At 49.5% G+C, this 23435-nt stretch overlaps 1 protein-coding gene across 1 annotated transcript in view; it reads right to left on the bottom strand.

The window, feature by feature from the left end:
* CASS4 (Cas scaffold protein family member 4) overlaps positions 1-23435 on the bottom strand; it is a 48394-nt gene that overhangs the window by 8629 nt on the left and 16330 nt on the right. Inside the window, exons 2-5 of the mRNA XM_040331724.1 lie at positions 11190-11618; positions 6223-6306; positions 4278-4421; positions 1089-2426 (exon numbers count right to left, since the gene is read on the bottom strand). Of these exons, the coding sequence (XP_040187658.1) occupies positions 1089-2426; positions 4278-4421; positions 6223-6306; positions 11190-11618 (1995 nt within the window). The remainder of the gene's footprint in view (positions 1-1088; positions 2427-4277; positions 4422-6222; positions 6307-11189; positions 11619-23435) is intronic.

The raw sequence follows: 23435 nt of genomic DNA on the forward strand, positions 1-23435 counted from the left end.
GGTGTCAGTGAGATGAATAGTGTCCCATCATTGGTGTCAGTGGGAGGAATAGTGCCCCATCATTGGTGTGAGTGGGAGGAATAGTGCCCCATCTTTGGTATCAGTGGGAGGAATAGTGTCCCATCATTGGTATTTGTGGGAGGAATAGTGTCCCATCATTGGTATCAGTGGGAGGAATAGTGTCCCATCATTGGTGTCAGTGGGAGGAATAGTGTCCCATCATTGGTATCAGTGGGAGGAATAGTGTCCCATCATTGGTATCAGTGGGAGGAATAGTGTCCCATCATTGGTGTCAGTGGGAGGAATAGTGCCCCATCATTGGTATCAGTGGGAGGAATAGTGCCCCTTTGTTGGTGTCAGTGGGAGGAATAGTGTCCCATCATTGGTATCAGTGGGAGGAATAGTGTCCCATCATTGGTATTAGTGGAAGGAATAGTGTCCCATCATTGGTATTAGTGGGAGGAATAGTGTCCCATCATTGGTATCAGTGGGAGGAATAGTGTCCCATCATTGGTATTAGTGGGAGGAATAGTGTCCCATCATTGGTATTAGTGGGAGGAATAGTGTCCCATCATTGGTATCAGTGGGAGGAATAGTGTCCCATCATTGGTGTCAGCGACAGGAAAGGGGCAAGCAAAGCGCCTGAGGGCCATAGTTTGGAGACCCCTGGTTGAAGCAATGAGCAATAATCTGTAAGGTTTGCCTGTGCCAGTGATGGAGAACCTCGGCACCACAGATGTTTTGGAACTACATTCCCCATGGTTCTCATGCACTCTGCAATGTAGCTGAGCATCATGGGAAATGTAGTTCCAAAACATCTGGGGTGCCGAGGTTCTCCATCACTGGCCTATGAGATCTCCAAATGTAGACGTATTTCGCTTTTGCCAGGAGTATTACTGAAATGAGCGGCCTCTAATACCATCATAAAGACTCTTGGACACAAATTGAACGATCAAAATAACAGAAAAAGGCTCTGAACGTTGAGTCTAGTCTATCGAGCTTGGCGCTGCCACCAATAATGCCAATACATAGACACGTTCAATAACCAGAACCAATCGTTTCCTTCTGAGAATGGGTAAAGTACTGACCTGCAGGTAGACGTATCCGCTGTCTTCTACAGATCTCTGTTTTTGCAGCGGGTGCCTCTTGTCTTTGCCTTTCTCCTCCGTCCGGTTTATAGAGAATTCCTGAAGGACCTTTGTGTCCGGCCGCGTCGGGACCTGAGGTTTCGGGGACACCACCGCATGTTCCTTTGCCGTCTTCGGCCTTTTCTCTTCTTGCTTTTTGAATAAAAGCTTTCCGTTTGCAATGATGATGGACGCAAACCTCTTAATGTCTTCCGGGATTGTCCTGGCCACCATGACGAACTGGTCGAGGTCATCGGGCGTGGTGCGAGGTTTATCGAAGACCAGCTCTTGTAAAGACCATTTGCAGAGATTAATGGACTCTTGGTTCCTGGAAAGAGTCTGGAAAGAGTCTGAGAGGGTTTGCAGTTGGTTGGTGATCCTGAGTTGGATGTTAACGTCTGTTAAGTGAGCCGTATTGGCTTTGATGGTCTGGGCAAAGTCAATGAATTGCCCCAAAGTAGAGATGATGCTGGTGACGGCTCTGTGGATGTCTTCGAGGTTGGATTCCATATTTTCCTGCAGTCTCCACTTGCTGCTCACAAAGATCATTAGACTTGCGATGGAACTTGACACCCGTTCTTGCAGTTCAGTTAAATTCTTGATGACCACTTCTGGCTCTACAATCAGTTCACTTGAGCCGTCTTCAGAGGTGGACGTTGTGACGGACTCGCTTGAAGTGGTCGATGAAGTAGACAAAGTGCTGGTCCGACTTTCTGAACTTGACACAGATAACCGGTCGTATTGAGGCTTATGTAGAGATGGCTTGTTGTCCTTTGGCAGCGGTGGAGGGACGTCATAAATCCGATCGTGGCGCGCCAAGCTGCCCACTTCTATTTTTGGTGGAGACCCAATAGCTGACCCTCTTGGGATATCATAAACGTTTTCCTTGGAGTCAATCTTCTCCATCCTTGGTTTACCAAAACTCGATGGGCCTTTTCGTAAACTTCCATTCTGATACGATGGGGAGACGTCACGAGAAGCTGGAATGTCATAAAGACATTGATTGGCCACTGTTGACTTACTGGGTGGGATATCGTATATTTGACTAGATGGGCAGCTGCTCTCTTTCTTGGAATGCACCGGCCCATATCGAGCCGGGGGAACATCGTAGACCATATTTTGATCTATGGATATCTTTCGGCAGTTTGGTGATAAAAGGTTTCTCTCGGGAGACAAAGGGATATCATAAATCCAGTCAGACTTGCGGGGATTTGGTAGGGTGTTGTACTGGACTCCAACAGGTGGTGTGACACTCCTGTTTCTCTGAACCAGCGTTCCAGTCGGTGGAATATCGTATACCTGAAAGGAATAGGAGTTGGTCAATATATGAAAATATGCATGCATCATACATACTAGGGGGAGGGGAGGGGTACAACTGGGGGAATCAATGGTGGAGAAGGATCTGGGTGTTCTGGTAGATCATAAGCTTAAAGGGGTTGTAAAGGTTTGTTTTTTATTTTCTAAATGGGTTCCTTTAAGCTCGTGCATTGTTGGTTCACTTACCTTTTCCTTCGATTTCCCTTCTAAATGTTTTTTTTTTCTTTGTCTGAACTTCTCACTTCCTGTTTCTCCTCAGTAAGCTTGCCTCCATCATCCGAGCCGTTCTGACTGGGGGTTAGTCAGCATGCTCGCCCCCCTCCCTTGGGACTACATCCCTGCCTTCGTGCCTGCGAACATTCACAGCGTCTCCCCGCAGGGATGTAGTGCCAAGGGAGGGGGCGAGCATGCTGACTAACCCCCAGCCAGAACGGCTCGGATGTTTTGACCAAAAAAATAGGAGGGTAAAGGACTAGTGGTAATTTCTGTGGGCTCCTTACAGCTGACCTTCTCCCCATTACTGACTGACCATGCCTTGTACTGTATTCAGGGGTGTATTTAGGTTTTGTGCTGCCCTAGGCCTGGTGAAACTCGCGCACCCCCTACTTACTATATATGACGCACCCCTTCCTTTTTAAGACCCGTCCTGTCATTTTCATGGGATGAGGACAGAGGGACGCAGTGGGATGATGACAGGGGGACAGGGTAGGATGAGGACAGGGGGACAGGGTGGGATGAGCACAGAGGGACAGGGTGGGATGAGGATAGGGTGGGATGAGGACAGGGGGACAGGGTGGGATGAGCACAGAGGGACAGGGTGGGATGAGCACAGAGGGACAGGGTGGGATGAGCACAGGGGGACAGGGTGGGATGAGCACAGAGGGACAGGGTGGGATGAGCACAGGGGGACAGGGTGGGATGAGCACAGAGGGACAGGGTGGGATGAGCACAGGGGGACAGGGTGGGATGAGCACAGAGGGACAGGGTGGGATGAGGATAGGGTGGGATGAGCACAGGGGGACAGGGTGGAATGAGCACAGGGGGACAGCTTTTTCGTCGCCCCCCCCCCCACAAAGTGCCGCCCTAGGCCTGGGCCTTGTCGGCCTAGGCCATAATACATCTCTGACTGTATTGTGTCATTGTGTCGAGATGATGGCTATCTTGGTAGAGGCAAGTCTTTGTTTCCCTATGTCAGAGCTGCCTCCCTGTAGACTGATAACCTGATGACTGGTGAGGAAATATTCAAGAAGCAGCAGGAGAGGTGGTGGAAGCACAAATCTTCAAAATTAATAAGCAGAAGCAGGGAGTTCCTTGCACTGCAGGTTTTCAGCTACAGCTTCCTCTCCAGCAAGGAGAACAGCAGTGACCAAATCTCACTCCAAATCTGGCAAGACTAACAGTCAGAGGCAGCAGACTAATAACATCACCTCAGTCTAAGCAAAGTGACTGGAGCTCACTATCTCTCCGGCCTTCTCGGCTCTTCATTGGATAGATTGATAGCAGCGCAGCCATTGGCTCCCGCTGCTGTCAATCCAATCCAATGGTGCCAGGGGGGCGGGGCCGAGTCATACACTCGGCGGCTATGGACGCAAAGTGTATGACACGGGAGCGCACCCACAAGGTAACCCCCTCGGGAGAGAGCTTCCCAGAGGGGGTTATCTATTGCAGGGAGGAGCCGCCGTGGAACCCCAGAAGAGGAGGATCGGGGCCACACTGTGCAAAACGAGCTGCACAATGGAGGTAAGTATGACATGTTTGTTATTTAAAAAAAAAAAAAACTTGAACCTTTTAGTGTCACTTCTAAAGTTTTTGAAATGTTCACTTTAAACTTACATTGGAGGCTTTGGAGGTCTTGGCTTTGCTCCTTTCTGGTGTGTCCGGACTTGACGGGATGTCGTAAATTTGCTGTTGTTGACTTTGCTCCATAGATGAGTGAAATGGGGACCGCCCATTGACCGGCGATGGGGTTTTACCTCTCTGCAAAAAAAAAAAAGGAACAAATTCTCAAAAAACATTCTCACAAGTCTATCCAGCAGTTGCTTTACTAAATAATCAAATCTAACAGCGAGTTTCCATAAGTAGAACCTCTATCCAAGCAGTGAATGGAACTTCCTGGTTCCTCTCCATACTTCCATGTCCTCTGCAGAGCAGCCATCAGAAATTTTTGGACCCCCTTACACCAGGACTTGACAAATTTTGCTTGGAATCTAGGAGCCAGCTAAAAAAGTTAGGAGCCAGGAACGCGCCCCGTCCCGCCGAGCTCGCGCGCAGAAGCGAACGCCTACGTGAGCAGCGCCCACATATGAAAACGGTGTTCAAACCGCGATTGGTAGAGCGAGAGCAATAATTCTAGCCCTAGTCCTCCTCTGTAACTCAAAACATGCAACCTGTAGAATTTTTTTAAACGTCGCCCATGGAGAGTTTAAAGGGTAAAAGTTTGACGCCATTCCACGAGCGGACACAATTTTGAAGCGTGACATGTTGGGTATCATTTTACTCGGCGTAACATTCTCTTTCACATTATAAAAAAAGAATTGGGCTAACTTTACTGTTGTCTTATTTTTTAATAAAAAAAATGTATTTTTTCCCAAAAAAGTGCGATTGTAAGACCGCTGCGCAAATTCGGTGTGACAGAAAGTATTGCAATGACCGCCATTTTATTCTATAGGATGTTAGAATAAAAAATATATATAATGTTTGGGGGTTCTAAGGGAAGAAGATGGGCGGGCAATGAAAATAGGCAGGGAAGCTCCATTAGCATTGCTGGTTGTCTTGTCATACCAACGGCCACCACAAGAGGGCACCAGATTCCAGAAAGCTTAGGATTGCAGAAGGCCGCAAAGCCTCGGCCTCAATTACCGGCTGGCGCGGCCCAACACGATCGCGCGGGGGGGGTTGGGTGCGCACGGAGACAGGGTAACCCAGCTGTGCCGCCCCAGGTCGCTAATTCTAGTCGCAATTGCGACCCAGGGTTTGTCGTGCCCTGCCTTACACAGCTTTAAGCCTGGCCCCCCCCCCCCCCCCCCCAATTCTGACCACCAACATTCCCCAGGGCTTGCCCACGGGCCATCCTACTGAATCCGCACACCGGCCACCTCACCTGTACGCCCCCCATCAATCCTGTATATATATTTTTATAAATGTTTATTTTATTTTTTTATATGTTTTTTTTTATTTTATTAAAGGGCCCAGAGGTTTCTTTTTTTTTTATTATTATTAAAGGGCACAGAGGTCCCGGATGGCAACTCTCCTTTTTTTGTAATTTCTTTTTATAAAAAAAATTGTATATATATATATATATATATATATATATATATTTATTTTTTTATTAAAGGGCCCAGAGGGCCCCAGATGGCAACCCCCCTTTAAAAAAAAATATATATATATATTTTTTATATATATTTTTTTATTTATTTTTTTCTTTTTACTAAAGGGCCCAGAGGTCCCCAGGGCACCAGATGGCTACCCCCCTTTTTGTTTATATATATATTTCTTTATTTCTTCTTTTTTTTTTTTTATAAAGGACCCCCCCCACGTCTCAATTTCTGGCGGCAGCACCCCCCCCCCCCATTTCTCTGCTCCAGGGGGCCCATGCCTGAAGCTGTGCAAGGGGCCCCATAATTGCTGATGGCGGCCCTGCTGGTTGTATTCCAACCCTACCTCATTGCACTTGTAAAGTGAAAAAAAAAAACAAAGGTGGGTGGGGATTGTCGTTCTAATATGTATCAAAAAAAATAAAAAATGATCTCTGGATAAAAATAAAAGAGGTTGATGTTACCTGGGTGGAGGAGGGTGGGACATCATAGAGCTCTGCCTGACTTATACTGGAGGCCTTCGAGGCTCGTGGAAGAGTGAACAAATGCTGCAAAAAAAAAAAAGAGACAACTAAATTATATCCATTTATTATCATGGTTTCGAAAATATCCCTAAAATTACTTTTTAATTTACTTTTTAATTACTCTTCAACAGAGTGACTTTTGGTGGTGCAGGAAATTAGAAAAAAAATCATCCAACTTCTAAAGAGTACCTTTAAATAATATATGTGATTTGCCCATTGCCGGGGCGGAGCAGCAGATTAATTTTACTATCTCCCTCCCCAGCTGCCATATTTACGCTTTTCCTCTGCTCCCCCGCTACTCCATTCAGAAGTGGAGAGCACGTTGGCGCCGGTACTTCATGACTTGGCCCAGTGATGTGCTTTTTCTCTTTATGTTTTCAGGAAAGGAAATGTGTGCAGCTGGTGGGGCCACCAGTAAAATGAATCCTGCTGCTTTTCCCTAAAAGCAGGGCCATGTGCCCCATTTTTTGCTGCCCCTCCATTGGTTGTAAGGATGCTGGCGGCCAGGCTGCACAGGGTCATTGATTGCTATGATGCTGGGGGCCAAGCTGCACAGCATCATCAGTTGCTAGGATGCTGGCAGTGACAACTGGGCCAAACAACATCATTGGTTGCTAGGATGCAGGCAGCTGGGCTGCATAGAGTCATTGGTTGCTAGGACCCTGCCAACCAGGCCACACAACGTCAATGGCTGCTATGATGCTGGGGACAGAGTTGAACAGCATCCTTGGTTGCTAAGATGCTGGCAACTGGGCCACACAACATCACTGGTTGCTAGGATGCAGGCAGCTGGGCTGCACAGAGTCATCAGTTGCTAGGACCCTGGTAACCAGGCCACACAGCGTCAATGGTTGCTATTAGGGTTGTCCCGATGCCACTTTTTTGAGATCGAGTACAAGAACCGATACTGTTTTTCAAGTACTCGCCGATACCGATTACCGATACTTTGTCATGTGACAGTGGCAGTATATTTGTATTTATTTTTTTACATTTTTTACAGTGATTTCTTTTTTTTCTTTAGCCTCAGCTAAAATGAATGGAGAGAAGCTCCTCTCCATTCATAAACTGAAGCATTGTAAACACAGGTTACGATGCTCAGTTATGTGAATGGACAGAGTCAATGATCACTGACTCTGTTCATTCGGAAAAGGTAGGAGCCGGGTTTAGCAATTGTCAGTTAAAGCGCCGCAGTGCCGAATCGCAAAAACTGGGCAGGTCCTTTACCTGCATAATGGTCCGGGTCTTAAGTGGTTAAAGGAACTCAACATCTGAGGCTTACACAAGCTCGTTCCTCACAAGGTCCAAAAAAAAAAACGTCTTTTCTATAAATAAAACATTTTGCTGACTGATGAGGAAAGCAGGAGAGGAATGCAATCTCTCCCCGGCACCGAGCCTGGAGAGGGCCTGTGCACCGTCCCCGTTTTTGGCTCCTGTTGGTGGGACGTGACCCAGCTGCTCCCAACAGCTGAATATGTCAAGTGCTTCAACATTTGTGTGTGTCGTGCAGCATCCCGGAGGACGGGTTCAACTAGGCCCTCGCAGCGCTGTACAGAGGTTACCGTTACAGGTTTTTTTCAGCGAGCGTTTTTACGTAAAGCTGTCGCCGTTCAAGATGGAACGCAACAAAAAAATAATACAAAAATAATATGCATCCTCTGACTCTAAACCCACAACGGATCCAGAGGAAGGGAGCCTCAGGCTTACCAAATGTCAACAGAAATATGTCACCTCTTTTCATACGTGACCCCTCCCCTCCCCCTCGCGGGCCGGATGAGAAAAGTGCAGTTGAGAAAAAACGTTTGCACAATTTTACCAGCAAAAGAGCGACAACTCAGCGACAACAACGACTCGCTCATCTAACCAATGCATGCAAATGTGGCCTGTTTAGGGATGCCCACTCCTCCAGACTGACACCCACTTATCAAGGTATTTTGATATTTGCATAACTCCCCCTACCGCTTGTATCAGGGACAGAGGGCTCTTAAGAGGACTACCAGAGCCTGGTGCTGGGATGTATTCAGAAAGCTATGTACACAGCACCCTGCTGGCCCCTCCCACCAGCCATGGCCTGCCTGTATTGCACAGACCTAGTGGCTGGGGCTCTTGAGAGGACTACCTCTTGGGCTCTTGAGAGGACTACCTCTTGGGCTCTTGAGAGGACTACCTCTTGGGCTCTTGAGAGGACTACCTCTTGGGCTCTAGAAAGCCCGAAGCTAGGACCGAGGGGACTCGGAGGAGGGCCACATGACTAAGGGAACAGGGTACAAATTAACGATTGGCTGTCCAGGGGGCGGGGGGGCGGAGAGAGGAGTTTTTATAAGGGCAAGTCCCCGCCCCCCGGGTAAGCAGCAGGACTACCAGAGCCCGGTGCTGGGATGTATTCAGAAAGCTATGTACACAGCACCCTGCTGGCCCCTCCCACCAGCCATGACCTGCCTGTATTGCACAGACCTAGTGACTGGGGCTCTTGAGAGGACTACCTCTTGGGCTCTTGAGAGGACTACCTCTTGGGCTCTTGGGAGGACTACCAGAGCCCGGTGCAGGGATGTATTCAGAAAGCTATGTACACAGCACCCTGCTGGCATCTCCCACCAGCCATGACCTGCCTGTATTGCACAGACCTAGTGGCTGGGGCTCTTAAGAGGACTACCTTTTGGGCTCTTGAGAGGACTACCAGAGCCCGGTGCTGGGATGTTTTCAGAAAGCTATGTACACAGCACCCTGCTGGCCCCTCCCACCAGCCATGACCTGCCTGTATTGCACAGACCTAGTGGCTGGGGCTCTTGAGGGGACTACCTCTTGGGCTCTTGAGAGGACTACCTCTTGGGCTCTTGAGAGGACTACCTCTTGGGCTCTTGAGAGGACTATCTCTTGGGCTCTTGAGAGGACTACCTCTTGGGCTGTTGAGAGGACTATCTCTTGGGCTGTTGAGAGGACTACCTCTTGGGCTGTTGAGAGCACTACCTCTTGGACTCTTGAGAGGACTACCTCTTGGACTCTTGAGAGGACTACCTCTTGGACTCTTGAGAGGACTACCTCTTGGACTCTTGAGAGGACTACCTCTTGAACTCTTGGGAGGACTACCAGAGCCCGGTGCTGGGATGTATTCAGAAAGCTATGTACAGCACACTGCTGGCCCCTCCCACCAGCCATGACCTGCCTGTATTGTATAGACCTAGTGGATGGGGCTCTTGAGAGGACTACCTATTGGGCTCTTGAGAGGACTACCAGAGCCCGGTGCTGGGATGTTTTCAGAAAGCTATGTACACAACACCCTGCTGGCCCCTCCCACCAGCCATGACCTGCCTTTATTGCAAAGATCTAGTGGCTGGAGCTCTTCAGAGGACTACCTCTTGGGCTCTTGAGAGGACTACCTCTTGGGCTCTTGAGAGGACTACCTCTTGGGCTCTTGAGAGGACTACCTCTTGGGCTCTTGAGAGGACTACCTCTTGGGCTCTTGAGAGGACTACCTCTTGGGCTCTTGAGAGAACTACCTCTTGGGCTCTTGAGAGGACTACCAGAGCCCGGTGCTGGGATGTATTTAGAAAGCTATGTACACAGCACCCTGCTGGCCCCTCCCACCAGCCATGACCTGCCTGTATTGCACAGACCTAGTGGCTGGGGCTCTTGAGAGGACTACCTCTTGCACAGACCTAGTGATGACCAATGGTGGCTGGTGCCCAAAAAATTTCTTTTGGGGAGGGGGGGAATGGGGCGCGAACAAACCCTGCCAGGTCGGCACTCGTCCTACAAACAGAGCCCTTCAGCGGTCACGGCTCCCCTAATACCAGGCCTGTTCCTCTTCTTTCTAGGGTTCCAAATCTTCAGCCTCCTGTGCTGATTGGCCGGGACGAGAAGCCAAAAACTGATGGAAAATATTGATTCACTAAAATCACAAAGTGGGAAGGGTTCGGGGTGCAGAGCACTGTCCTGATTGGCCGGGACAAGAAGCCAGAAACCGATGACAAATATTGATTCGCTAAAATCACAAAGTGGGAAGGGTTCGGGGTGCAGAGCTCTGTCCTGATTGGTTGGGATGAAAAGCCAGAAACTGATGGCAAATATTGATTCGCTAAAATCACAAAATGGGAAGGGCTCGGGGCGCAGAGGACTATCCTCATTGGCCGGGACGAGAAGCCGGAAACCGATATCAAAATATTAATTTGCTTAAATCACAAAGTGGAAGGGTTTCGGGGCGCAGAGCTCTGTCCTCATTGGCCGGGACGAGAAGCCGGAAACCAATGGAGAAAATTGATTCGCTAAATCACAAAGTGGGAGGGCTCGGGGTGCAGAGCACTGTCCTGATTGGCTGGGACAAGAAGCCAGAAACCGATGACAAATATTGATTCGCTAAAATCACAAAGTGGGAAGGGTTCGGGGGCGCAGAGCTCTGTCCTGATTGGCCAGGACGAGAAGCCGGAAACCGATGGAGAATATTGATTCACTAAAATAACAAAGTGGGAGGGTTCGTGGTGCAGAGCACCATCCTGATTGGCCGGGATGAGAAGCTGGAAACCGATGACAAATATTGATTCGCTAAAATCACAAAGTGGGAGGGTTCGGGGGGCAGAGTTCTGTCCTCATTGGCTGGGATGAGAAGCCAGAAACCAATGACAAATATTGATTCGCTAAAATCACAAAGTAGAAGGGTTCGGGGCGCAGAGCTTTGTCCTGATTGGCCGGAACGAGAAGCTGGAAACTGATGGAGAATATTGATTTGCTAAAATCACAAAGTGGGAGGGATTGGGGTGCAGAGGACCTCCTAGAAACCTTTTAGTCTGGCGCCCCGCACAGTACACAGCCAAACACATGTAGAACGATCGATTTTTAAAAAAATGATAAAATGACTAACGTTTTTTTTAACTTTAAGATGTAACCATTGGCGACACCTCTCTTCATATCCTTACCTGACTGGAAGAGCTGTTGGCTTTTTCGTAAAATATTTCAGCCGGAGACGACAGCGGAGTCTGATAGATGTCCCCAGGTGGGGTCTTCGGTGTCTTCGGGGAGATGTACAGGTTCTCCATGGGCTCATACATAGATCCAGACTCCATCTTGGGCGCTGAGGGCACCTGGTAGATGTTCTGCGGGCTCGGCAGCCTCCCCAGAGAGTTATAGTTGAAGTACCCGGAAGGAGGAGAGTCATTCTGCGGGATGCTGAAGAGCTGAAGACGATTGGCCGGGGCAAGGCCTTGCCGCCCGTGTAGATAGCACCGCCACCAGCCTTCGCTGCCGAAGATGTTTCGTTCCAACACCGTCAAGATGTCCCCTTTACGGAAGGCGAGCTCGTCTGCGCACTCGGCCTTGTTATCGTACAACGCTTTGGCCAACATGTTCTACGGGAGAAAGACGATGTTGGGGTTAGTTTTGGGTTATGGAACCGGACGCTGAGTATCCTCAGGCTAAAAACTGAGAGTGATTATTAGTGAAGCTTCATTATATGGTTTGTACTGAAAGTTCGGGGGGGAAGTCTTCCCCTTTTTTGGGCAACCTACGTTATTTAAAGATGCAAGCTCTTGGGCTAACTTAGACCCCTTCCTCTGGCTTTATACATTTTATTGATGGGGTCAAAGTTACCCTAAAACAGGGGTCTCCATGGCCTCATGCATAGATCCAGATTCCATCTTGGGCGCTGAGGGCACCTGGTAGATGTTCTGCGGGCTCGGCTGCCTCCCCAGAGAGTTATAGTTGAAGTACCCGGAAGGAGGAGAGTCATTCTGCGGGATGGTGAAGAGCTGAAGACGATTGGCCGGGGCAAGGCCTTGCCGCCCGTGTGTGGCTCTTTGCTAGCCTTTACCTGGCCCTTGGGGTACTATTCCTCCCAATGACACCAACAATGGGGCAATATTTCTTCCACCGATACCAACGAGGGGATACTATTTTTCCTACTAATAGGGACGTTACTCCTATTGAGAACCCAACCCTAAGGCCATATTTATACTCACTCATGCCGGACCCGGGACATTTTCTGCCCCCCTGCTTGCCACATTCTGGCCCTTTGCTAGCCTTTATCTGGCCCTTGGGGCACTATTCCCCCCACTGATATAAGGCACTATTCTTCCCACTGACACCAACAAGGGGGCACTATTTCTTCCATTGATACCAATGATGGGATACTATTCCTCCTATTGATAGGGGCACTACTCCTCCTCCTACTGACCACCAACCCTGAGGCCATATTTATTCTCACTCATGCCGGACCCGGGACATTTTCTGCCCCCTGCTTGCCACATTCTGGCCCTCCTCAAGTCCGAAGGGCAATAAACTGGCCCTTTGTTTGAAAAGTTTGGAGACCCCTGCCCTAAAAGGTTGCATCTTCAATAACTCTACTTACCCAAAAAGGGGGATTACTTACACTCCATATTTGTGGCAGATTTGGGATTTTTAGGGTGCAAAATTATAACAACAAAATATATATATATAAACAAAAAAAAATATTAATAAAGGTTAAAAACAGACAGAATAAAATCCATCATAAGAATATACAGTACAGTATCAACGGTGTACAAGCTGACAAAATTCTCAACATGTTTCACCATGAATAGTAGCTTCCTCAGGAGAATTACCGTATATACTCGAGTATAAGCCAAGTTTTTCAGCACATTTTTTTTGTGCTGAAAATTCCCCCTTCGGCTTATACTCGAGTCACCTTATTTGCGCCTGATCTCCCGGACTTTGGGGACCCGGTACCGGCCAACTTGGCACACATGAAGCCCCACTCTTCCTCTACAACAGGGGTCTCCAAACTGTGGCCCGAGGGCCAGATGTGGCCCTTTGCTAGCCTTTATCCGGCCCTTGGGGCACTATTGCTAGCCTTTATCCGGCCCTTGGGGCACTATTCCCCCCACTGATATAAGGCACTATTCTTCCCACAGACACCAACAAGGGGGCACTATTTCTTCCACTGATACCAATGATGGGATACTACTCCTCCTCCTACTGACCACCAACCCTGAGGCCATATTTATTCTCACTGATGCTGGGCCCGGGACATTTTCTGCACCCACTGGCCACAATCCGGCCCTTCTAAATTCTGAAGGTCAATAAACTGGCCCTTTGTTTGAAAAGTTTGGAGACCCCTGTTCTACAAGTGTGCAAAGTATGTTGTCTGGGGGAACCTACAGCTGGGGAGCACCGTTTTTTCAAAGCCGGGCACCCCTTCCATAGACTTCCATGTTAAACGTCAGTCTTGACATGGGCACAGTGAGGCATGGGCACAGTGAGGCATGGACACAGTGAGGCATGCACATGGACACAGTGAGGCATGGACACAGTGAGGCATGGGCACAGTGAGGCATGGGCACAGTGAGGCATGGACACAGTAAGGCATGGACACAGTGAGGGGCATGCACATGGACACAGTGGCCCAGATTCACAGAGATCGGCGTATCTCTGTGCGGGCGTAACGTATCTCATTTACGTTACGCCGCCGCAAGTTTTTCAGGCAAGTGCTTTATTCACAAAGCACTTGCCTGTAAAGTTGCGGCGGCGTAGCGTAAATCACCCGGCGGAATTCCAATTCGGCGGGTAGGGGGCATGTTTCATTTAAATGAAGCGCGTCCCCACCCCGAACGAACTGCGCATGCGCCGTCCCTAAAATTTCCCGGCGTGCATTGCTCTAAATGACGTCGCAAGGACGTCATTGGTTTTGACGTGGACGTAAATGACGTCCAGCACCATTAACGGACGACTTACGCAAACAACGTAATTTTATAAATTTTCGACGCGGGAACGACGGCCATACTTAACATTGACTGCGCCTCATAGACCCAGGGGCAGCTTTACGCCGGAAAAAGCCTAACGTAAACGTCGTAACTTTACTGCGTCGGCCGCGCGTACGTTCGTGAATTCGCGTATATAGCTAATTTGCATACTCAACGGGGAAATCGACGGAAGCGCCACCTAGCGGGCAAAAAAAAAATTGCATTTAAGATCCGACGGCGTAAGAGCCTTACGCCTGTCGGATCTAATGGCTATCTATGCGTAACTGATTCTAAGAATCAGACGCATAGATACGACGGCCCAGATTAGAATTTACGACGGCGTACATGGCGCTGCGCTGTCGTAAGCCCTTTGATAATCTGGGCCAGTGAGGCACATTGAGGCATGCATATGGACACCCTAGGCTTATACTCGAGTCAATAAGTTTTCCCATTTTTTGGTGGTAAAATTAGGTGCCTCGGCTTATATTCGGTTCTTTGATGGGGTTGGAAGTGGCGATATCGAGCGGATTTGGTTTGCGGGTTCCCCGTTGCCGGAGATCATGACAATCATGTGCTCGGGAGAGAACAGTATGTTAAATAGAAGCAGATCCGCAATACGGAGGCACGAGAAACTCCTACAGGAACTTTGAAGTAGGAAAATAATTATTAGCAGACCTTTCACCGACTGACACGGTGACTTTCTGTTCAAAACAAACCAACCGTGGTAAATATCCCGATTGCACAATTCCACTCGGCCATCCCGAAAAAAACAGGCTCAGCCTCTCCTGGAGGTAAAGGAAGTCCGTCACCGGCCAAAACCGGCCTGAAATGGAACGCCTAGAGGGGCCTATCGGTTGTAGATTTGGTTCAGAGACCCAAATACAGAGCTCGGGTCAGGGCCGGGGGAGAAGGGGGGTGGGCAAAAGGGGAAGCTGCCCTGGACATTGTGGTGTCATAAGAAGTGGGAAATTTGGAGGGTGGCAGGGGATATGAATTGTTCTGGGAAAGGAAATGGGGGTGGGGGGGCTAGGAATGGTGATTTGGGGGAGATTTGTGTTGGGAGGGGGAATTTGAAGGGTGCCAGGGGATAAGAATTGTTCTGGGAAAGAAAATAGGGGGGGCTAGGAATGGTGATTTGGGGAAGATTTGTCCTGGAAGGGGAAATTTGGAGGGTGGCAGGGGATAAGCATTGTTCTGGGAAAGGAAATGGGGGGGAGGGGGCTAGGAATGGTGATTTGGGGGAGATTTGTGCTGGAAGGGGGAATTTGGAGGGTGGCAGGGCATAAGAATTGTCTGATGAGGACCCTGATGTAAAGGGGGGCTCTGATGAGGACCCTAATGTAAAGGGGGGCTCTGATGGGGACCCTCATGTAGAGGGGGGCTATGATGAGGACCCTGATGTAAAGGGGGGCTCTGATGGGGACCCTGATGTAAAGGAGGGCTCTGATGGAGACCCTGATGTAAAGGAGGGCTTTGATGAGGACCCTGATGTAAAGGAGGGCTCTGATGGGGACCCTGAAGTAGAGGGGGGCTCTGATGGGGACCCTGATGTAGAGGGGGGCTCTGATAGGGACCCTGATGTAAAGGAGGGCTTTGATGAGGACCCTGATGTAAAGGAGGGCTCTGATGGGGACCCTGAAGTAGAGGGGGGCTCTGATGGGGACCCTGATGTAGAGGGGGGCTCTGATGGGGACCCTGATGTAGAGGGGGGCTCTGATGGGGACCCTGATGTAAAGGGGGGCTCTGATGGGGACCCTGATGTAGAGGGGGGCTCTGATGGGGACCCTGATGAAGAGGGGGCTCTGATGGGGACCCTGATATAGAGGGGGGCTCTGATGGGGACCCTGATGTAAAGGAGGGCTCTGATGGGGACCCTGATGTGAAGGAGGGCTCTGATGGGGACCCTGATGTGAAGGGGGGCTCTGATGGGGACCCTGATGTAGAGGAGGGCTCTGATGGGGACCCTGATGTAAAGGAGGGCTCTGATGGGGACCCTGATGTGAAGGAGGGCTCTGATGGGGACCCTGATGTAAAGGGGGGCTCTGATGGGGACCCTGATGTAAAGGAGGGCTCTGATGGGGACCCTGATGTAAAGGGGGGCTCTGATGGGAACCCTCATGTAGAGGGGGGCTCTGATGAGGACCCTGATGTAGAGGGGGGCTCTGATGAGGACCCTGATGTAAAGGGGGGCTCTGATGGGGACCCTCATGTAGAGGGGGGCTCTGATGGGGACCCTGATGTAAAGGAGGGCTCTGATGGGGACCCTGATGTAGAGGGGGGCTCTGATGGGGACCCTGGTGTAAAGGAGGGCTCTGATGGGGACCCTGATGTAGAGGGGGGCTCTGATGGGGACCCTGATGAAGAGGGGGCTCTGATGGGGACCCTGATATAGAGGGGGGCTCTGATGGGGACCCTGATGTAAAGGAGGGCTCTGATGGGGACCCTGATGTGAAGGAGGGCTCTGATGGGGACCCTGGTGTAAAGGAGGGCTCTGATGGGGACCCTGATGTAGAGGGGGGCTCTGATGGGGACCCTGGTGTAAAGGAGGGCTCTGATGGGGACCCTGATGTAGAGGAGGGCTCTGATGGGGACCCTGATGTAAAGGGGGGCTCTGATGGGGACCCTGATGTAAAGGAGGGCTCTGATGGGGACCCTGATGTAGAGGGGGGCTCTGATGGGGACCCTGATGTAGAGGGGGGCTCTGATGGGGACCCTGATGTAGAGGGGGGCTCTGATGGGGACCCTGATGTAGAGGGGGGCTCTGATGGGGACCCTGATGTAGAGGAGGGCTCTGATGGGGACCCTGATGTAGAGGGGGGCTCTGATGGGGAGTGTATGTGTAAAATGTACAATGCGGCCCTATTATTGTTGGGCTTACTCTCACTTTATATATAAGATGTGGGCTCGCTGTCTATTAGAGTGTAAGCTCCTATGAGCAGGACCCTTTTAACCCTCTTTTATTTTATTGTAACTGTACTGTCCGCCTTTTTATATTGTAAAGCTCTGTTGTCCCGATATAAATCCTGGATAATAATAATAATAATATTAGGTTCCCTTTATTATTTCCACAGAGAGATACATCTCTCCCCTCTCAGCCAATCACATTGACAGCAACATTTTCGGAATGTCAGCAGAAAAAAAAAAACACCCCAGAAAGTTGTTTTGGGATGTCGGGAAGGAAACCTGAACCTCCTATATTTTTATCCTCAGCATTTGCTGCCCGGAGCAGCTGGTTTAAAGGGAAAATGACTCCTCTCAGCTGATAGTGGAACAATGGGCCCTTTCACACGGCTGGGAGACGGTCAGCGGGTCCTACAGCTGTCACCCACCGACAGCAGACCTCACTTCTGCCATGATGGCCGCTGACTGTTTACTACGGACACACTCCCGAAATGATCCTCCCCTATAGGGGACCTGTAAACCTCTAATATAGATATATATATATATACACACAGCACATCCAGAAAGTATTCACAGCGCTTCACTTTTTCCACATTTTCTTATGTTACGGCCTTATTCCAAAATGCATCAAATTCATTATTTTCCACCAAAATTCTACAAACAATCCCCCATAATGACAACGTGAGAGAAGTTTGTTTGAAATCTTTGCAAAATTATAAAAAAAAAGGATTAAAAATCCCATGTACAGAAGTATCACAGGCTCCTCCCATGTACAGAAGTATCACAGGCTCCTCCCATGTACATAAGTATCACAGGCTCCTCCCATGTACACAAGTATCACAGGCTCCTCCCATGTACACAAGTATCACAGGCTCCTCCCATATACACAAGTATCACAGGCTCCTCCCATGTACACAAGTATCACAGGCTCCTCCCATGTACATAAGTATCACAGGCTCCTCCCATGTACATAAGTATATTAGGCTCCTTCCATGTACAGAAGTATCACAGGCTCCTCCCATGCACATAAGTATCACAGGCTCCTCCCATGTACATAAGTATCACAGGCTCCTCCCATGTACATAAGTATCACAGGCTCCTCCCATGTACATAAGTATCACAGGCTCCTCCCGTGTACATAAGTATCACAGGCTCCTCCCGTGTACATAAGTATCACAGGCTCCTCCCATGTACAGAAGTATCACAGGCTCCTCCCATGTATCACAGGCTCCTCCCATGTACATAAGTATCACAGGCTCCTCCCATGTACATAAGTATCACAGGCTCCTCCCATGTACATAAGTATCACAGGCTCCTCCTATGTACAAAAGTATCACAGGCTCCTCCCATTTACATAATTCTGAGTGTCATGGCAAAGGCTGTGATACTTATGTACATGGGAGGAGCCTGTGATACTTATGTACATGGGAGGAGCCTGTGATACAAGTATCACAGGCTCCTCCCATGTACATAAGTATCACAGCCTTTGCCATGACACTCAGAATTATGTAAATGGGAGGAGCCTGTGATACTTATGTACATGGGAGGAGCCTGTGATACTTATGTACATGGGAGGAGCCTGTGATACTTATGTACATGGGAGGAGCCTGTGATACTTATGTACATGGGAGGAGCCTGTGATACTTATGTACATGGGAGGAGCCTGTGATACTTATGTATATGGGAGGAGCCTGTGATACTTATGTACATGGGAGGAGCCTGTGATTTTTATGTACATGGGAGGAGCCTGTGATTTTTTATGTGCATGGGAGGAGTCTGTGATACTTGTGTACATGGGAGGAGTCTGTGATACTTGTGTACATGGGAGGAGTCTGTGATACTTATGTACATGGGAGGAGCCTGTGATACTTATAAACATGGGAGGAGCCTGTGATACTTATGTACATGGGAGGAGCCTGTGATGCTTATGTACATGGGAGGAGCCTGTGATACTTATGTATGTGGGAGGAGCCTGTGATACTTATGTACATGGGAGGAGCCTGTGATACTTATGTACATGGGAGGAGCCTCTAAAACGTATGTACATGGGAGGAACCTGTGATACTTATGTACATGGGAGGAGCCTGCGATACTTATGTACATGGGAGGAGTCTGCGATACTTATGTACATGGGAGGAGCCTGTGATACTTATGTACATGGGAGGAGCCTGTGATACTTATGTACATGGGAGGAGCCTGCGATACTTATGTACATGGGAGGAGCCTGTGATACTTATGTACATGGGAGGAGCCTGTGATACTTATGTACATGGGAGGAGCCTGTGATACTTATGAACAAGGGAGGAGTCTGTGATACTTATGAACAAGGGAGGAGCCTGTGATACTTATGTATGTGGGAGGAGCCTGTGATACTTATATACATGGGAGGAGCCTGTGATACTTATATACATGGGAGGAGCCTGTGATACTTATGTACATGGGAGGAGCCTGTGATACTTATGTACATGGGAGGAGCCTGTGATACTTATGTACATGGGAGGAGCTTGTGATACTTATACATGGGAGGAGCCGTGATACTTATGTACATGGGAAGAGCCTGTGGATACTTATGTACATGTTTTTTTTTTTTATATATATAAATTTGCAAAGATTTCAAACAAACATCTCTCATGTTGTCACTATGGGGGATTGTTTGCAGAATTTTGGAGGATGATAATGAATTGAATCCATTTTGGAATAAGGTTGTAACATAAAATGTGGAAGAAGAGTTCAGGAAGAATAAACATGAGGAAATAATTGCAGGCTGGAAGCTCGGAGAGGATCCTCAGGAGAACATTATACAGGTAAGCAGCTCTTGTAAAGAGGTTCCTCTATAATTACACTTTCCCTGGGAATGACCCGTGATACGCGAGGAGGCGCTGGGGGCGGCGGAGGCGGCGGTGCGACTCGGAGACTGTAAACAGAACTGAAGGAATACAATGTCCTAGCGGGCCGTCCGTCTTCTCCATAGAAATCTACATAAAAGGAGAAGAGCCACGAAAAGGAGAGCAGCGCCACCCATCGCCGTATCAAGCTGGCCAGAACCGTCACCTCCCAGAATCCTCTGCAACCCAAACCACCACTCCGGCTCGATTCACAGCCGCGTCCCGCCAGCGGGGGGTCTCCTCTCCGCGAAGGTCATGGCTTTCCCCCGCGTCAGGAAAATGTTTTGGTTTTCTGGATAAACTGACAGCCGACAAGGAGAGTGTAATGTGACGTCCCCCGCTATGCAACGCGGCGCTTTCATGTGGTTCCCGGAGTGTTTGTATAAATCTGCCCTTCGTTGTATAAACACCCCGCCGCTGCCGGGGAAGACTGAATCCCACGTGAACGTGGATCGCTTCACTGAATATGAGGGAAAGATTGGCACAGAAATCAATGGGACCTCAGCTGCCTGCTGATTGGCTCTAATGTCCATCTTGCCCCCCCCCCCCCATATCCCTGCGTAGATGTCTTCATCCATGTGCACGAGGCCTTATCGATCGAAAGCCATTTATATTTGTTGCATTTAGAAGCATGTCCCCGCCTCTTTTTTGAGTCAAGTTGTCGCGAACCGGCTCCTGTGGAAAACTTTTTCACAGCGGTTACTGTAAAGAATCCCTTCCTGATGCAAAAGTTGTAGCATCTCTTACTGAAAATAATCCTTTCCTGATGTAGAGAATTTAGCATCTCTTATTGAAAAGAATCCTTTCCTGATGCAGAGGTAGCAGCATCTTTTATTGAAATTAATTATTTCCTTATGTAGAGGTTGCGTCATCTCTTACTATAAAGAAAAGAATCCTTTCCTGATGCAGAGGTTGCGCATCTCTTACTATAAAGCTCAAATCCGCCCGCCACCACCTCATATGATACCACAGTGCCCAGGGCAGCTTCCCCCCCGCCCGCCACCACCTCATATGATACAGTGCCCAAGGCAGCTGCCCCCCGCCCCCCTCGCCCACCACCACCACCTCACATGTAGAGTGACCACGTGTCCCGGATTGCCCGGGATAGTCCCGCATTTTGCAGGTCTGTCCCGGGCACCTTCATTCCAGGACAATACAGTGTCCCTGACACAGACACCCCCCGGGCCAATCTGATGCCCCCAAAAAAGGCTGCTGCATCACCACTTTACTCACGGACAGTACTTGTCCTGGCCCGGGAATGCCTGGAGGAGCACAATCCCGCCCCTTGCTTGTGATTGGAGAAATCATAAATCCCGCTTCAAATCACTGTCCTGTGATTCCTTACACCACAAGCTGATTTTTGGGAAGGGATGGTGTCCCTGAATGGTAGATTGAAAATGTGGTCACCCTACTCACATGATACCATAGTGCGCAGGGCAGCTGCCCCCCTGCCCACCACCACCTCAAATGATACTGCAGTGCCCAGGGCAGCTGCCCCCACCTCATATGATACCACAGTGCCCGTGGCAGCTGCCCCCCACCTCATATGATACCACAGTGCCCAGGGCAGCTGCCCCCTGCCCACCACCACCTCAAATGATACCACAGTGCCCAGGGCAGCTTCCCCATCGCTCCCCCGCCCACCAACACTTCATATGATATCACAGTGCCCAGTGCAGCTGCCCCCTCTGCCCACCACCACCTCACATGATACCACAGTGCCCAGGGCAGCTTCCCCCCCTTCCCAACCCCTTATCCAGACCCTGGCACATAGTAGCTTGATATGGAAGTTGTTTTCCATACAGGAGGCTTTAGTTGTACTGTTAGCACAGCAGCAGAGTTCCCTGGACAGCGATTGCTCAGAGATCGGACTTTAATTTCCCTATCCGGGGGGGGGCAGTGAGACATCCCACAAGTATGATGGTGGGGGGCTGTGGGATCCTCGGGGTGAGACCTCTCACACAGGAGCCTGGGATCCGGAGATCTGTGGTCGGGTTACACAGGAAGTCCTTCCCTACACTCGGGATATTTATACAAACACATATGTCAGCTGCGATCTGTACAGCCTGCACTCCTGTCCCATGAACCCCCAACATAAACAGCCCCCCCCCCGGGGGGGGAGGGGGCACCTTCAGCTTAAAGGGGAACTCCACTGTAAAATCTTTATTTTTTTTACTTGGTAAAAAGATTAATGCTTCCCTGTAAAATCTTCCATTGTTCAGCCCTTTTCCTGCCTCAGTCTCCTCCGTACTGCTGGAGAGGGCGACTTTATTCTCTAGGTGTCACAGCCCCGCCTCCTGGTCAGGTGACCAATGCCTAGGACATGGGTGCCGTCCCCAAACTGTTCCCACAAAGTTGGGAGCATGAAATTGTCCTGAATGTCTTGGTATGCCGACGCCTGAAGAGTTCCCTTCACTGGAACTAAGGGGCCAAACCCAACCCCTGAAAATCAACCCCACACCATGGCCTGCACAGAGTCCTGACCTCAAACCGATACCAAAGGTGTTCAACCTGGTTGGATTTAGGACTCTACAGGCCACAGGAAGGGGCCATCAAACTGTTCCCACAAAGTCGGGAGCATGAAATTGTCCAAAATGTCTTGGTATGCTGACGCCTTAAGAGTTCCCTTCACTGGAAGGGGCCAAGTCAAGGCCAGTCAAGTTCCTCCACCCCACACTCGCTCACCCATGTCTTTATGGACCTTGCTTTGTTGCACTGGTCCAAATCATTTGGTGGAGGGGGGATTATTTTTCAGGGGTTGGGCTTGGCCCCTTAGTTCCAGTGAAGGGAACTCTTAAGGCATCAGCACACCAAGACATTCCTTCCCAGAAGAGGTGAAGCTGTTATAGCTGCAAAGGGCGGGGCCAACTCAATATTGAACCCTACGGAATAAAACTGGGGATGCCATTAAAGGTCATGTGCGTGTAAAGGCCGGCGTCCCAATACTTTTGGGAATATAGTGAATTCTTTAACCACTTAACGACCGCCGCATGTACATATACGTCCACAGAATGGCACGTACAGGCAGATGGGCGTATATATACGTCCCTGCTCTTCCACGGGTTGGGGGTCCGATCTGTACCCCCCCCGGTACATGCGGCGGTCGGTAACCTGCGGGGAGCGATCCGGGATGAGGGCGCGGCTATTCGTTTCTAGCCGCCCCCTCGCGATCGCTCCCCGGAGCTGAAGAACGGGGAGAGCCATATGTAAACACGGCTTCCCCGTGCTTCACTGTGGCGGCTGCATCGATCGTGTCATCCCTTTTATAGGGAGACTCGATCGATGACGTGAGACCTACGCCACACCCCCCTACAGTTATAAACACACACTAGGTGAACACTAACTCCTACAGCGCCCCCTGTGGTTAACTCCCAAACTGCAACTGTCATTTTCACAATAAACAATGCAATTTTAATGCATTTTTTGCTGTGAAAATGACAATGGTCCCAAAAATGTGTCAAAATTGTCCGAAGTGTCCGGCATAATGTCGCAGTCACGAAAAAAATCGCTGATCGCCGCCATTAGTAGTAAAAAAAAATAAAAATGCAATAAAACTATCCCCTATTTTGTAAACGCTATACATTTTGCGCAAACCAACCGATAAACGCTTATTGCGATTTTTTTTTACCAAAAATAGGTAGAAGAATACGTATCGGCCTAAACT

The sequence above is a fragment of the Rana temporaria genome, chromosome 12 (assembly GCF_905171775.1).
Source record: "Rana temporaria chromosome 12, aRanTem1.1, whole genome shotgun sequence".
NCBI classification, from domain to species: Eukaryota; Metazoa; Chordata; class Amphibia; order Anura; family Ranidae; genus Rana; species Rana temporaria.